General features: G+C 42.7%; 1 protein-coding gene across 1 annotated transcript in view; it reads right to left on the bottom strand.

Annotated features, from left to right (window-relative positions):
• Positions 1-15,096, bottom strand: part of LOC117044519 — a 30,466-nt gene that overhangs the window by 2,210 nt on the left and 13,160 nt on the right. Inside the window, exons 11-17 of the mRNA XM_033145336.1 lie at positions 11,825-11,957; positions 10,022-10,242; positions 8,928-9,215; positions 7,065-7,346; positions 4,595-4,909; positions 1,563-1,706; positions 1,124-1,318 (exon numbers count right to left, since the gene is read on the bottom strand). Coding sequence (XP_033001227.1) covers positions 1,124-1,318; positions 1,563-1,706; positions 4,595-4,909; positions 7,065-7,346; positions 8,928-9,215; positions 10,022-10,242; positions 11,825-11,957 — 1,578 coding nt within the window. The remainder of the gene's footprint in view (positions 1-1,123; positions 1,319-1,562; positions 1,707-4,594; positions 4,910-7,064; positions 7,347-8,927; positions 9,216-10,021; positions 10,243-11,824; positions 11,958-15,096) is intronic.

Raw genomic sequence — 15,096 nt, 5'->3', positions numbered from 1 at the left:
CAAAAAAAAAATCATCCTAAATACCTCCTGTGCCAAAAGGGCATTATGCTTTATTTGCCCAAATTGTCTCTTGTATTAAGTGTGCTAGTTTGTTGTTGTTGTTGTTGTTTAGTTGTGTCTGACTCTTCGTGACCCCATGAACCAGAGCACGCCAGGCACTCCTGTCTCCCACTGCCTCCAGCAATTTGGCCAAACTCATGTTAGTAACTTCGAGAACACTGTCCAACCATCTCATCCTCTGTCGTCCCCTTCTCCTTGTGCCCTCCATCTTTCCCAACATCACGGTCTTTTCTAGGGAGTCTTCTCTTCTCATGAGGTGGCCAAAGTACTGGAGCCTCAACTTCAGGATCTGTCCTTCTAGTGAGCACTCAGGGCCGATTTCTTTAATGATGGATAGGTTTGATCTTCTTGCAGTCCATGGGACTCTCAAGAGTCTCCTCCAGCACCATAATTCAAAAGCATCAATTCTTTGGCGATCAGCCTTCTTTATGGTCCAGCTCTCACTTCCATACATCACTACTGTACTGGGAAAACCAGTAGCGTGCTAGTTACAAAGAGATAAATTCTTTTAACTTTTAGAATAGCTCCAGTATGATATTTATAATCCTACCCTTCCATTTCAAAAGGCTAACAGGACCAGTTTTTTTCTTTTCTTTTAAATCACAAACGTTGACTGGTAGGACAATAAAATACAAATCCGGGCACTGCCTTTTCCATCATTCCAGTACCAGGCAAAGGTGCTTTTCTTCTTCTGGGACTTTGAGCGTCAGGCTTCGGTGCATAGCTGTCAACTTTCCCCTTTTCTTGCGAGGAATCCTATTCGGAATAAGGGAATTTCCCTTAAAAAAAAGAGAGAAAAGTTGACAGCTATGCTTCGGTGCTCTGCCTGCCTGGAGGGGAAGGAAGGACGTCTTGAGACTTGCGGCGTTCAGGATCGAATCCCGGAGCACTTTTCGTATCTTGTTATATTTGCCTTGTCGAGCGCGCCCCGTGTTTTTGCAGATCGCTTTGGGATGCCTCTGGGTATGTGAAGTGACACAGAAATGGGATAGTGCTCCAAAGGCAACCCAGGCAGGCAGGCAGGCAGGCAGGCAGGCAGGCAGGCAGGCATCTCCCTCTCGACCCGGCTGCGAGCGCCGTCTGGGCTGCAGGCTCCGAGGGACTCCTCCTCGGCCTCCCTCTCCCGCCAGCCTCTGCCGGCCCTTCCCGGCCCCGGCCGCGACGCCGGCCTGCCGGCCTGGGAAAGAGGCGCTCCCGCCCTCGCCGGCAGGGCCAGGGGACGGGGGCGAAGCAGAGGCCCCGACACGCGTCTCCTCCTCTCACGAGGGGAAGGAGAAGGGGGGACACACGCTTTTTCACCCTCGAGTCCCTGTCGGGGGGCGGGGGGGGCGAGAGGCGAGGTCGGCAGAGGAAGAGCATAATAAAAATGAAAACGAATAATAGCAATACTACTACGTGATAATATTGGAAGTCCCCGCTGCTGGCTGGCTCCTCCTCGCCAGGGGCTTCCTTCCTCGGGCCTACCTCCGCCCCGGGGGGTGGGGTGGGGGTCTCCCGCCTACCTCCGCCCGGCCGCAGGGGCCGCTCCCGCCGGGGCTCGACCTGAGCGCGCGGCGCCGTCTCTCGGGGCTGCCGGCGGCCCGCTAGTTCCTCCGCCCCGCTCGCCAACCGAGCAGCGTCCGCAGGCGAGGAGAAGCAGCCGGAGCCTTGGGGGAGGGGGGGGGAGGCGCTGCTCCGGTTCTGGTCGCCTCACGCCACAAAGGAGACCGTGGGGATCCTCTTTTATTCCTTTGTTTCTGCCCCACCTTTTCCCTGACAGGAAAGGGTGAAACATAAGGAATGGCTGAAGTGAGCCAGAAGTCAGGAGGACTGGGAAACGAGAGAGAGCCTGTGCTTCTCTCCCCACACCCCTTAATATTTTGTAGTATTGCCCAGTATTAAAATTGGAGATCTGAAAAGATAAAATAAAAGGGCACTTTTCTCTTTTTCAAAAGAATGATTAGGGAAGTGTTCCCACAGAGTATTGTTGCTACAGCATATTGCTTTGTGGCAAAAGCTCCCAGATGAAATGCTCAAAAGTGTTGCTTGGGTGGATGGAAGGGGGAGCGGGGGGGGCTGCACCCCCCAAACCCCAGCGCTTCTCTCAGAACCGGTACCCAAAACAGTTGGAAAATAAGCTAAGCAAGCAGTCCTCTTGAGACTGTATGTTGGGAAAGTAATGTCAAAATAGCATCTTAAAGTACAGGTGAAACTCAAAAAATTAGAATATCGTGGAAAAGTCCATTTATGTAAGCAATTGTTTTCATTAGCTACTGGAGTTTAATATATGAGATAGGCTCATGAAATGCAAAGCAAGATATGTCAAGCCTTTGTTTGTTATGATTGTGATGATTATGGCATACAGCTGATGAGAACCCCAAAGTTGAGATTGTTAACTGGGGGTTCTCATCAGCTGTACGCCATAATCATCACAATTATAACAAATAAAGGCTTGACATATCTCGCTTTGCATGTCATGAGTCTATCTCATATATTAGTTTCACCTTTTAAGTTGAATTACTGAAAGAAACGAACCTTTCCACAATATTCTAATTTTTCGAGTTTCACCTGTATACTATACTTTCCCCATGGACACAAGTAGCTTGCATCTTAAGAAACTTCATGCTTTGGCTATTTATCCCAGCCTCTCTTTGAAATATGCGTTTTAACTGCTGCCCTGCCAGTAAGAGCTGCTAGATTGGTGGACAGAGCGTTTTCCTGAGGACACCACAATCTTCCTGAGACTCCATGCTGCCAGCCTTAACAGGCATTTTTAATCCAGTCTGTTTTTGGCTAACTTTAATGTACTGTACTTTAAAACATTTTATTTGTACTTTTATATGGGTTGGTGGGATATTATTTATTATGCTGACATTAGGTATTTTAACTTTTTTGTAAAATGACTTGTGAGGGCATATGTTTATTCATATATTTTGCTGTGATTTAAACATACAGTGGTACCTCGGGTTACAGACGCTTCAGGTTACAGACTCTGCTAACCCAGAAATAGTACCTCGGGTTAAGAAGTTTGCTTCAGGATGAGAACAGAAATTGTGTGGCGGCGGCACGGTGGCAGCGGGAGGCCCCATTAGCTAAAGTGGTACCTCAGGTTAAGAACAGTTTCAGGTTAAGAACAGACCTCCAGAACGAATTAAGTTCTTAACCCGAGGTACCATTGTATTACAAAATCACAACCAATTATGGCTTTCATATCTGAATACACAAAGTTAAATATAATAACCACCTATGGCTGATTACATGCAGGCTGCACAGATTTTCCTACACTGATTGATATGTTTTCCATGTAGGAAAAATATTTATGAAGTTGTCCTTGGGAGAACACCGCAACTTGAGAAAGTTACTATGGCCAGGCATTGCTGTTCAAAAGAACACGTGAATTTGAACTCTGTCTACTCAAGACTGATTCCTCTAGGGTGTAACAGTAGTCGTGCTAGATTAGCATAGCAGAATGTTGACTTTTATGTTTCATATTTTACATAGTTTGATGCTTTGTGATGTAGAAACATAGCAATTCCATAGTAGATTACTATGGACAAAAATAGTATACCACACCCACCTGCAAAGTTAACCTAACATTTAAACCTTAAGAGGAGAATTTTTTAAGAATGCCAGATTCTACTGCACTGATAGGCTAGGCTTACAAAGTCCGCACCCTACATCTCAGTGTCTGAAAATAGTTGTTGTTTTTTTTTGTGTGTAAGAGGAACAGAAACAGCCACCATTTGAGAGTCACAGGAAATTAGAAAAGTTGTAAGTCAATTGATCTGGGAGAGTTCTTCCATGTTTCTCACCAGCACTGGAAATGAGCAGGCAGTGATCTGTCCATCACAAAGGAACAAGTAAGGGCTTCCCCAACATATCATGTTCCCTAACAAAACACTGGATTGAGAGTGTGTCCTGCCACGTGCATTTTGCCAGATCCTGAGATAGGTCCATAGTGTGCATGGTGGCTATGAAGTCTCAAACTGTTCCTGAAAAGGTTGGTTTTCCCCCTACAAGGCCATATGTGCAATCTTTATACCTCTTCTCTGCCCCTTCACCATTCTTCTATCCCAAACACAAACTCTGCAGTCTGACTAAAAATGTTATCAAGATAAATATTTAACATCCGTTTCTTAGCACACAATACTGCTACTAATTCCATCCCATAGACATGCCTTTCTTCTCCTTGTATATTTTCTCTCACACTTCTATTTTGGCCTCCTGAAAAGTCCCACAGACTCAAAATCTTCAGGGGAAGGGGAAGAGGTGGGTTTCATTTCCACCAATAAGAAGGTTTATTAAGAATTACCTCTACCTATTCTGTAGTGACCAATGTGTGTTTCAGAATTCTGTCAACTGATCTCACAATGAGCACTTCCCCCTTAACTTTTGAACATTAGCAGCCAGAAGTTCTATGTTTGAGTCAGGTGCCTTGTATTTGATTCCTGTTAAGCTTGAAGACAATGCAATCTTAGCCTAACAGTTAGATCAGTAATCTACTGGGGAACTTTAAATACCCCATAGTTCAAGGATGTGACAGATACAGCTGCACCTCCAGCTCCAGCTCCAGGTGGGGTGGTTTCATTTTGTTGGCCTGCATTTGATGGCGTGGTAGTATCTTTCTTTAGGGCAGAGGTATTGGCAACTTCCTTCTGGGATGGGTCACAATGTTGTCCTGATGCTGCCCTGTTTGCTACAATAGGGGTGTCAATAGAGATTACTTGTAGAACAAAGTTTTGATCAGCTGAGTTTGCTTGACAACCCTCATTTTCTTTTGCTGATATTGCCACCTGTAACGATGCAGCACCAGGAGTCATTCTGCTTTGGTCTTGTTTCTGCTGCTCAGCAGCACGTCTCATAACTTCTTCTGCAGAGAGGGAGAAAACAATATATTGTTAGACAAGATATTACTACTTTTGCATGCATTTTACCCGATTGAGGGTGGTATTTAACTAAGTGTTACTCAGAGTAGATCTATTAACATTAATAAACAAGAATTAAATTAGGTCTATTCTGAGTAAAACATAGTGGAAAAACCATGCTTAGAGCTTGTGCTAGAAAAATGAGACACATTCCATCACACTGAGAATCACAGCATGTTGGAAATGTGTGAAAGCATAATGTGTTTGACAAGTCCGCATAAACATATTTCATTGCATGTACATGTGCTGATGAAGGTTCTGTATATGCCATTAAAAAGATGATCCACATGTAGCTTTTTTTCTTTTCTCATACGCATAATTTATTAATTATTTATCACATTAGTTTATTGGCCAGGCATTGAGCTGGATAGATGAGTCCATTTAATGTTGCGTTTTAATAAATTTATTGTTACTTTTCAACATTTTTATGTGGGATTAAAGTATAATTTTGTTTTTTCATGCTATTTAGCAATGCCATCCTTTTTTATCCTCACCCAACTCAATGTTTGAGCTCTGCATTAGAGGGTGGGATCTGTTCATCCTTGTGTGTTGAATTATGGCAACTGACTTTTTATGAAATTATTGGTCTCTAATATCACTTGTTTCAAGACAGGGTCATCAAGAAACATTCCATTGTCATATATTAATTTCAGACTTTTCCAAAAAAAATATTACTTGTCCTGGTTTTGGGGCTTGAGGGATATAATTATATCGTAAACCTGAGGGAGGGCTGGCATTATGGAACCCGAGACGGACGTCAAATGGTACCCCACTCTTTGCCAGGGAAAAAGGGGTGAGGGAAGATCAACAACAGGAACAAGAGGGAAGAAAGATCGACATTGGGATCTGCTGCTCCAGTGGATCTTGTCTTATGCGTGTGCCGGCCCTGAGGGTGTTTCTAACGAGTGCCAATATCTTTTTTATGTTTTTTGTAGGACTATTGGTCAGTAGTCTGCCTGTTTTTCCTACTATTTCAAAGCATTTCTGTTTAGTACACACATGTTTTTACATGTTTTATAAGTATCTACTATTTCCAGTTTTTGCTTTGCTCTTAAAAACGTCCTTAGATTCTGTTTCCTTACATTTCATTTCAAAATCAAATTCATTTTGACCTTGTATTTTTCTCTTGTTGTTGTCTTGTCTTACTAAATTACTGAAAGTATTTATGAATACCGGTAATCCATAAATACTTATGAACATCCTCAATTTTTACATGTACTCCACATGGTTAAGATTGATACTTCCTTTGTTTTGCTACTTCTAAGAAAGAATTTCAGTTCAGTTTTTTTTAACTTTCTCAGTTATTATTTTTCATATAATAATGAGTTATTCAATTTCCAGATTTTGCTTTTTAGCTCATTGATAAAACATTAAGTTGAACATAAAAAAAATAAAAAATGCGCTTTCCCAGCTTGCTTAGAAGTTATTAAAACACACCTTTATTTTGTCAATGTGTCTGTTGTACTGATGGAAGAAGGGATGGGGAAAGGGGGAACCTGTTGTAGAATTTGTGGAGGGAAAGGACTGTCAAAAATTATCAAAAATTCTAATTTTGTTGCCACGCATGTGCTGAAAGGCAATATCCTCCTGAATTCTGAGTGGCAGCAAGAAACTGCAGTTATTCAGTGGTGATGGAAGCCACTCTCTGCATAATCAAATAATTTAATTCCAGGACTCAGTCTTGGCACAGGCTGAGTTCTGATGAGGGCATACCTTAAACCAGGAAGGAATGCATAGGGGAGGGAGAAGCTGTAGTCATTTTGGCAAGTGGCAGGAACTCTGTTTAGGCTGAGAGCAGGTACTCTATTATTGTTTCTCCTTAAGAATTCTGTGTCACCAGATGATCTTCCTTGACTGTAAAATGAGATTATAAGTGCAATGTACTGCTTTTGCCATCTCTATTTGTGGCACACGGTGCCTGGATTGTGTTGGCACCACTATTTCCTCCATAACCCGTATGATGTTGGCTTGTCATAGTTCACCGATGGCCCCAGTCAATAAGTGACCATTTTCTTCTGTGAAATGTTGAAGGTTCATTGAGGTTTGTGCTAAAACTACCTATTAGTCATCACTGAAGCCTGAGCAGAAAAGGCCAATTACCGTTCCACAGGGAAAAGAAATTGACGTCACTTTTGGTTAGCTCTGACATAAAGCCAACACCAGGTGATAGCTGGGCATCATTTTGATCAGTGGCGGCTGGGTGTTCACTTTCTTTTGGGGGCTCAGGATCGTCTGGTATGAATTCCTCAATGATCACATCATCACTTTCATTAGGACGCAGAGGTTTTGTTTTTGGAACCATGCCTCTCATCTCGTATATGTTTTTATCTGTATCCTGACCAGCAGCTTTTCTCCAGGAACTTTTATTATCCACCAATTCCTCTACAAAACAAATATGCAAAAAGAGGGACAGTCAGCTAAATCTTCTCAAATGAAAATGCCACTTCTGCTTACATTCTTGTGATAATCTAGACAACTTTTGATAAAAATTTTAAACTTATGCTTTGCATTACTAGGAACTCCTTAAACTAGTTCCTTAGAAGAGACCAGCAAAAATATTAAAGTAGAAACATAACTGGAAATATCCAGTCAGCGAGGAACTTGATCCTAATACTCCACTCCCATAAAAAAATTGTCTCCTAAATTACTGTGATATGTTAAAAATAAGGTATTACATTCATGCACTGTGGTCTTTGATCAAAAGCACTGGGTTCTTGCAATTACTCATGAAGCATATGAACATTGGTTGGAACTGCCTGCAATTTTGGGTTAAAGGTAAAGGGACTCCTGACCGTTAGGTCCAGTCGCAGATGACTCTGGGTTGCGGCGCTCATCTTGCTTTATTGGCTGAGAGAGCCAGTGTACAGCTTCCAGGTCATGTGGCCAGCATGACTAAGCCACTTCTGGCAAACCAGAGCAGCGCACGGAAATGCCATTTACCTTCCCGCTGGAGCGGTACCTATTTATCTACTTGCACTTTTGAGGTGCTTTCAAACTGCTAGGTGGGCAGGAGATGGGACCGAGCAACAGGAGCTCACCCCATCGCGGGGATTTGAACCGCCAACCTTCTGATCAGCAAGCCCTAGGCTCTGTGGTTTAACCCACAGCACCACTCGCGTCCCTAGGAAAGCCCTAGGTTAGTTGAGGCTTAATCAATGCAAATTTACCCTCCCTTCTCTCAAGTGCCTGTGTAGACAACTTGCATGAAAATATGAATCCAATTCAGGAACTCCATTTTTCAAGGAAGCAACACTCATCTGGAAGCTACAGACGGTATGTCTAGATTTCGACATCAGTTCCTGTTACACTTTTGTAAACAGAAAATAACAGGTTCTGTTACTGAAATGAATAGAGATGGGGGAGAAATTAAATTCAGTTTGCATTTAAAGCTGAATTTCTGAAATTTGCCTTTTCTGAAACAATATGACAACCAAAACATAACCATCCTTCAAATTTTGTATTTTTCTGAATACAAAAAGTGTGCATTAAAAATGCATATATTAATGAAAATTAATGAAAATGCAAAAATGCATTATATTAGGAGACATTGCTTGCAAAAATATGTACATTAATAAAAATTGATTACAAAAATGTGTTTATTAGATGACACTTGCACTAGAATGCTGGTGAATTTTCAAATTGCTGCAGAAATGTGGCAAATTTAAGATCAGAAAAATCAAAACCTAAGAGGACCAAAACTGACAAATCCTTTTATATCTATTAATGAGTGAATGAATGCAAATTACAAAACTCTTAATTTGGTGCTGCAAAAACTGAGGTTTTGCAGAAGTGGAATTTGTTAAACGTGGGGAAAGGATGCAAAGAAAATTGGTTGGGGAGTGATATACAGGAGAGGGAGAGAGAGAGAGCACTACCTAAGGATAGATTTAATGCATTTTGTGCAAAATAAAAATAATGGATCTACGAAGACAACAATCTGGAAATAAAAGTTATTTTCAATACCATATGATTCTGTGACATCCATGACCTCATCATCCGGCTGTGGCTGAAACACTTCTGATCCACCGGCATTGTAAACGATGAAGCTGACATCCATTGGTTCAAATGCTCTGCTGTGGCAAAGCTCACAATCGCAAACGGTAGGACTTTGTGGTGCAATACAAATTTTATTGGACTTTGAAGGATGGTGTTTGGGCTTTGATGTTTTCTGGGGTTTCCCCCCTTCTTTTTTATCTTTACTTACTTTGTCTTTGGCCTTTCTTTCATTGTTACTTTCTTTCATTGGTGATTCTAAAAACAAAGGAAATGTAAGATATGCTCCTTAAAATAATTTCATGTGTAGAAAGATAAATATTTATGAAACTTTTCCTAATGTTCATTTTTTAAAATGTGGTTTATGCACAACCACTTTGTGGACCACTCGTTTTACACTTTCAATCTTCTTTTTTACATGTACGAAAGTATCAGAATCAGCCCTTGTAACACGGCTAAGCCGTCTCGCACCTGGGTGAAGACTTCAAGCTTTTAGTCATCTCCTGCTGCATCTATTAACTCTAGAAATTTTGGGAGAGAAACTGGTACCCAAGACTTTAAGGGGAAGCTGCCCACCCAAACTCATAACAATATTAATCTCGGGGTCTCCACCCCTGCCTTACTCAAACTTTTGTTGTTTGGGTACTGTTATGTACTTTCCTCACTACTATGAGCTGAATAAAGAGCATGAAATTCACACTCGACTCCGAGTATCTTTCAGGTACAGTGGGAACTGAACCTTCTCTAACTGAACAGGTCAACTGACAGGCTTGCTCTTAATGCAAATGCATCTGAAAGATATATTTGCATGTGTCAGCCTTGGGTGTGTGCAAGCAAAAAGAGCTGCAGAATAAGAGAGGAGGCAGCATGGAGACAGGGTCAGTTTGTATGCAAGAGAGAGTTGGGAAAAGGAAGTGAAGGTGATAACTGCGTGCCTGTGCAAAGAGAGCTACACAAAAAAGAGGAAAAAGCATGGAAATGGGGGCTGATCTGTGGGCAAGGGAGAATTGAGAAGAGGAAGGTGAAGGAAAAACGAAAGTGAAGGTGAAAAGAGGGGTCCAAACCTTTGCTCTTGGGCTCCTGGCTCTCTTTCCACTTTTTCCTGTTTGCTTCAATATTCTGCACCAAGTGATCTTCAAAGTTTTCTATATTCAAGGAAATTAAGAGATTTCTCTCTGTGCAAGTCCCACTTTCACTTTTGACGCTTCCCTGACTAACGTTTTCTTCCTCTTCAAAACTGTTCCCACTAAAGTTTGGTTTATCTTCATCTTCAATTGACCCTGACCTTAACAAAAGGAAAGAAAACCGTAAGTAATGAGTTAGGCGAAATTGTTGAATTAATTTTTAAGGTTTTTAGAGTTCTGGATAAGCAACTGACATTTAAAATTGGCATGGAAAAAAGCACTGATTGTTACATGGCACCCCAATCTGTACCAAGCAGTAGCAAGACCCAAGGGTTCTAGGGCCCCATGGGTCATGTTTCCATTGTGAATTCAGGCTATGGCAGAGGCTGTTGCATTTATTTTACACCAATGTGCAGCTTCATGTACACAGAGAGGAAGAGAGTCCACAGCATTGCATCTCTAGGGGGGTCTCCCCTGGCTTCTCTCAGAGCATCAGCCAGCTGGAGTCCAGAGCAGCCAGCCAGGCTCCCCGGTCTCTGGGTTGCAACCTCTCCAGTCAGTAGCCAAGATCATTCTGCCCTTGTCCTCTTTCCCCCCAGTAAATCTCCCACCAAAAACCCCAACCTTATGTTAAGGTAATAGCTCACCTTGGTAACCAGCCATTTCTCCTGCTGGAAGAGACAGTTCTCTTGCATTGCCAATGGTTCTTAATGGATCTACACTTAATTAGCCTGGCCAGGCTGCTTTGCATGAATTTGGCAGCTTGCATTTCCCCTTCCTATCCCAAATATTAGTTAGAATCTGGCATGCATTAATTTCTTGGGTTTAGGGGTTTGCGTCTTTCGCCATCATATATTTTAAAACACCAGAAAATATATACAGTATATAATGAGAGAAAATCAATGCCCTCTTTTTCAGGAACAGAAATGAACACTGGGACAACCAAAAGCAGCTATTGTGGGACTTTTTAAAGACTTATCAATCTGTTAAGGTAAAGGTACCCCTGACCATCAGGTCCAGTCGTGTCTGACTCTGGGGTTGCGGCACTCATCTCGCTCTATAGGCTGAGGGAGTCAGCATTTGTCCACAGACAGCTTCCGGGTCATGTGGCCAGCATGACTAAGCCGCTTCTGGCGAACCAGAGCAGCACACAGAAACGCCGTTTACCTTCCCGCTGGAGCGGTCCCTATTTATCTACTTGCACTTTGATGTGCTTTCGAACTGCTAGGTGGGCAGGAGCTGGGACTGAGCAATGGGAGCTCACCCCGTTGCGGGGATTCGAATCGCCGACCTTCTGATCAGCAAGCCCTAGGCTCTGTGGTTTAACCCACAGCACCACCTGGGTCCAAACTGTTAGTGGGGTCCAATTCACCCTTTCACTGGAAATAAAGTGAAATATTGGTTTCAAAATTTTACTCCACTTCAACATTTTAAAAACTAATCTCACATTACAAAGCATGAAAGTTACTGGAATGCAGTAAACTCACAGTGTTAACTTAAAATTCCTGATTGGGCTATCAGGAAGCCCTGGAGGAGAAAAGAGAAGAAATGCATAGATGAAATACTGGGCTCTTAACAGAACAAAATAAAAAATGAAAGGTTGGGGAGTGAAATGAAGAACAATTATTTAAACAAAACTGAAAATGAGTTAATATCTTGCCAGTATCAAAGACCATGGTGACAAGAGCAATTTGTAAAAAATAAGGATAACATTAACCAAAAAAGCAAGAAGAACAGTCATACCCAGAAAAATACCCAGAATCTCTGCTAGAGGAACATCCAGTTTCAAAGGCTTCATATATAAGAGGCTCAACAATTTTCTCAGCTGCTTCAATTACAAGATAAAAAACTGGTTTCACTATGACATCAATAAAGCCTGAAAAGAAGAAAACATCCAGACATAATTCTTCAATTTCTTGTTCTAGATGAAGAAATATTATTCAGTACAGAGCTCATGGGTCTAGGACTCAGCTACATTAGTCTATTTATAACGTTATAAATGCATTATAACAATGTGAAATCAGACAGCTCTGTAGAGCTGAAATTCAAAGTCTGACCGGTTACAGTGTGAGCTTTAAAATGGTTTTTTTCCATAACATTTTTTATAGCTGTGGAGGACTTCCGGCGGGCACAGCGGGAGAATGGCGGACCTTAACACCTGTGCCATCCATCACGAGTTAATTTGGCGGCTGCGATGGGAGTAAGCAGCCTCCCTTACCTCCCCGGGGAGGGCTGCCTCGCCGGCGGATACCCCTCAACCCACTTTGATCCTTCGGGACCGAGTGGGGGGGCCTGGGCGCATAGGGCTCGTGGAGGATCAAAGCTCCTGGATGCCGGCCCCGTTCGTGCACGACTCCCAGAACTGGAAATATAAATCTGGCTAAAGGTTTTGGGCATGCCTCGGACAAAGGAGTGGGAAGAATGTTGCTAACAGCAGCCCTGAGCGGTTAAGAATGAAAATTGGAAGATGTGGACTTTACATTGGTATGTGAAAGAAGGAGAAGAAGGGGGGGAGCTCTGGACCCTTCGTTTGTTTTGCCTCAATATTTTACTTAACACGCGCGAAACCTCCCCCAGAAAATCCACTTTCACAGGGAAATAGCAAGCAGATTTTAAAGACCGAGAGTGAATTAGGTAGAATTGGACGTTACATAAACAAACTGTATGGACTTGAAACAAGATTTGGAATGATTTAATAGCAATGGAGGACCTCCGGCTGGTAATGGCGCAGCAAAGATTAATTGCTGAGGAGAGCCCGTGAAGCTGAACACCACTTCAAAGGGAGAAGCCAGCCTTGACGGACGATTGATAGTGGAATTTATGGAGGTGTCTGGCTCTCCTGGAAAGGGGTGGATGGAAGGCTCGTGGGGGAGAGAGCTGTGTGAGAAGTTCGGTCTGTAATAGAAGGAGGGAGAAGATGGCACCGGCCGAAATGTGGCATTTGGATTTTATGAGAGTGACTTTATCCATACAGAGACATTATTTATTATAATCATGTCTGCTTGCTGGCATATATCAGAGGCTGTGAAAGTATTAGGACTGTGAATGCAACTGACAGAGATGAGAAAAGCGCTCCGGAGTCCGAGACATGGGGAGTCCACAAATTATAAAAAAATTTGGCATAATTGGAATTGTTTTAATTGGGAATTGTATAATTAATTTGGATTTTAATTTGATTGGTAATTGGAGATATATATTGGAAAATCAATAAATATGATTTAAAAAAAAACATTTTTTTATAGCTGTGTAGATCCATCCCTGGTCTGAGATGAGTGCAGATATTTTGGCTAAAACTATGATATATCTGGAAGGGATTCTAAAGAGGCAAGTCCCTCCAAAAAAGTTTATTATTATTATTATTATTAGTAGTAGTAGTAGTAGTAGTACACTAAGCTATGGTTTAATAAACATGGTTTAGGGCCTGAGTCCATGTCAACATGCAGGTTCCTGGAGAGGAGCTTGCAGCTGCCTGCCTCCTCCCATTTCTTCTTTGCTTCCATACTGACCTAAGACATCATGGCTAATAAGGACAGAGCTTAACCACAAGTCCCGGTTCGGACAACACCCTAAGCCAAATGTTAGCTTAGCTTGGGGGTCCTGGGAGCAGCAAAGTGGGTGTGAGCTCCTCTCCACAAGTACATATGCTAGTTTGAGCTCACTAAGTCAAAGTTTGGCTTGACATGACAGCACCAGGGCAATATGGTAAGTTCAACTGGTCTTGCCACAGCCATTCTAGTTTTCTCCTGGTGGAGGCCTGGTCACCCAAAGTAATGAGAGAGTGGCTAGAATAAACTCTCAGCATATCCAAGTCTTCTATAAGCACCAATACCTATTAATAGGATTCAGACATGGCAAAGCTCAGCCTACACCTTGTAGTATCTCCCAGTTCACTTTAGAGGCAGGCCAAGTAGCCCTGGTTACTTGGCCTGCCAGGGCTGGCTATGCGTTCCTGTGGTAGTCACCACAGGAAAAGGCCTGGGGTATTCCGACCTCGAGTAGAAATGTTGAGCTTGGTGGCGAAGGCCAGCATGAAGGCCACAAGCAGGAGACCTGGTAGATGAGGCGCAGAAAATTGGTAGAAGTGCAGCTCTGCTAGAACTGGTCTGGCATTTGGAGAGAAGCACAGCCCTGTGAGTATTCCCCTGTCACCATATAGGATAAAAAGGAAGCATATAGAATCATAGAATCATAGAGTTGGAAGAGACCACAAGGGCCATCCAGTCCAACCCCCTGCCAAGCAGCAAACACCATCAAAGCATTCCTGACAGATGGCTGTCAAGCCTCCGCTTCAAGACCTCCAAAGAAGGAGACTCCACCACACTCCTTGGCAGCAAATTCCACTGTCCAACAGCTCTCACTGTCAGGAAGTTCTTCCTAATGTTTAGGTGGAATCTTCTTTCTTGTAGTTTGAATCCATTGCCCCGTGTCCGCTTCTCTGGAGCAGCAGAAAACAACCTTTCTCCCTCCTCTATATGACATCCTTTTATATATTTGAACATGGCTATCATATCACCCCTTAACCTTCTCTTCTCCAGGCTAAACATACCCAGCTCCCTAAGCCGTTCCTCATAAGGCATTGTTTCCAGGCCTTTGACCATTTTGGTTGCCCTCCTCTGGACACGTTCCAGCTTGTCAGTATCCTTCTTGAACTGTGGTGCCCAGAACTGGACACAGTATTCCAGGTGAGGTCTGACCAGAGCAGAATATAGTGGTACTATTACTTCCCTTGATCTAGACGCTATACTCCTATTGATGCAGCCCAGAATTGCATTGGCTTTTTTAGCTGCTGCATCACACTCATGTCAAGTTTGTGGTCTACCAAGATTCCTAGATCCTTTTCACATGTACTGCTCTCAAGCCAGGTGTCACCCATCCTGTATTTGTGCCTTTCATTTTTTTTTTGCCCAAGTAATATATATTGCCCAAGTAAAATATATATTAGTCCAAGCAGGCACCAGAGCAAACACTTAAGGCAACCCCATATCTGATGATGTAAAAAAATTAACAACAGTTGT

This window comes from Lacerta agilis, chromosome 3, assembly GCF_009819535.1.
Source record: "Lacerta agilis isolate rLacAgi1 chromosome 3, rLacAgi1.pri, whole genome shotgun sequence".
Taxonomy (NCBI): domain Eukaryota; kingdom Metazoa; phylum Chordata; class Lepidosauria; order Squamata; family Lacertidae; genus Lacerta; species Lacerta agilis.
Note: the sequence above shows the minus strand (reverse complement) of the source record. Positions and strands in the feature narration are given on the sequence as shown.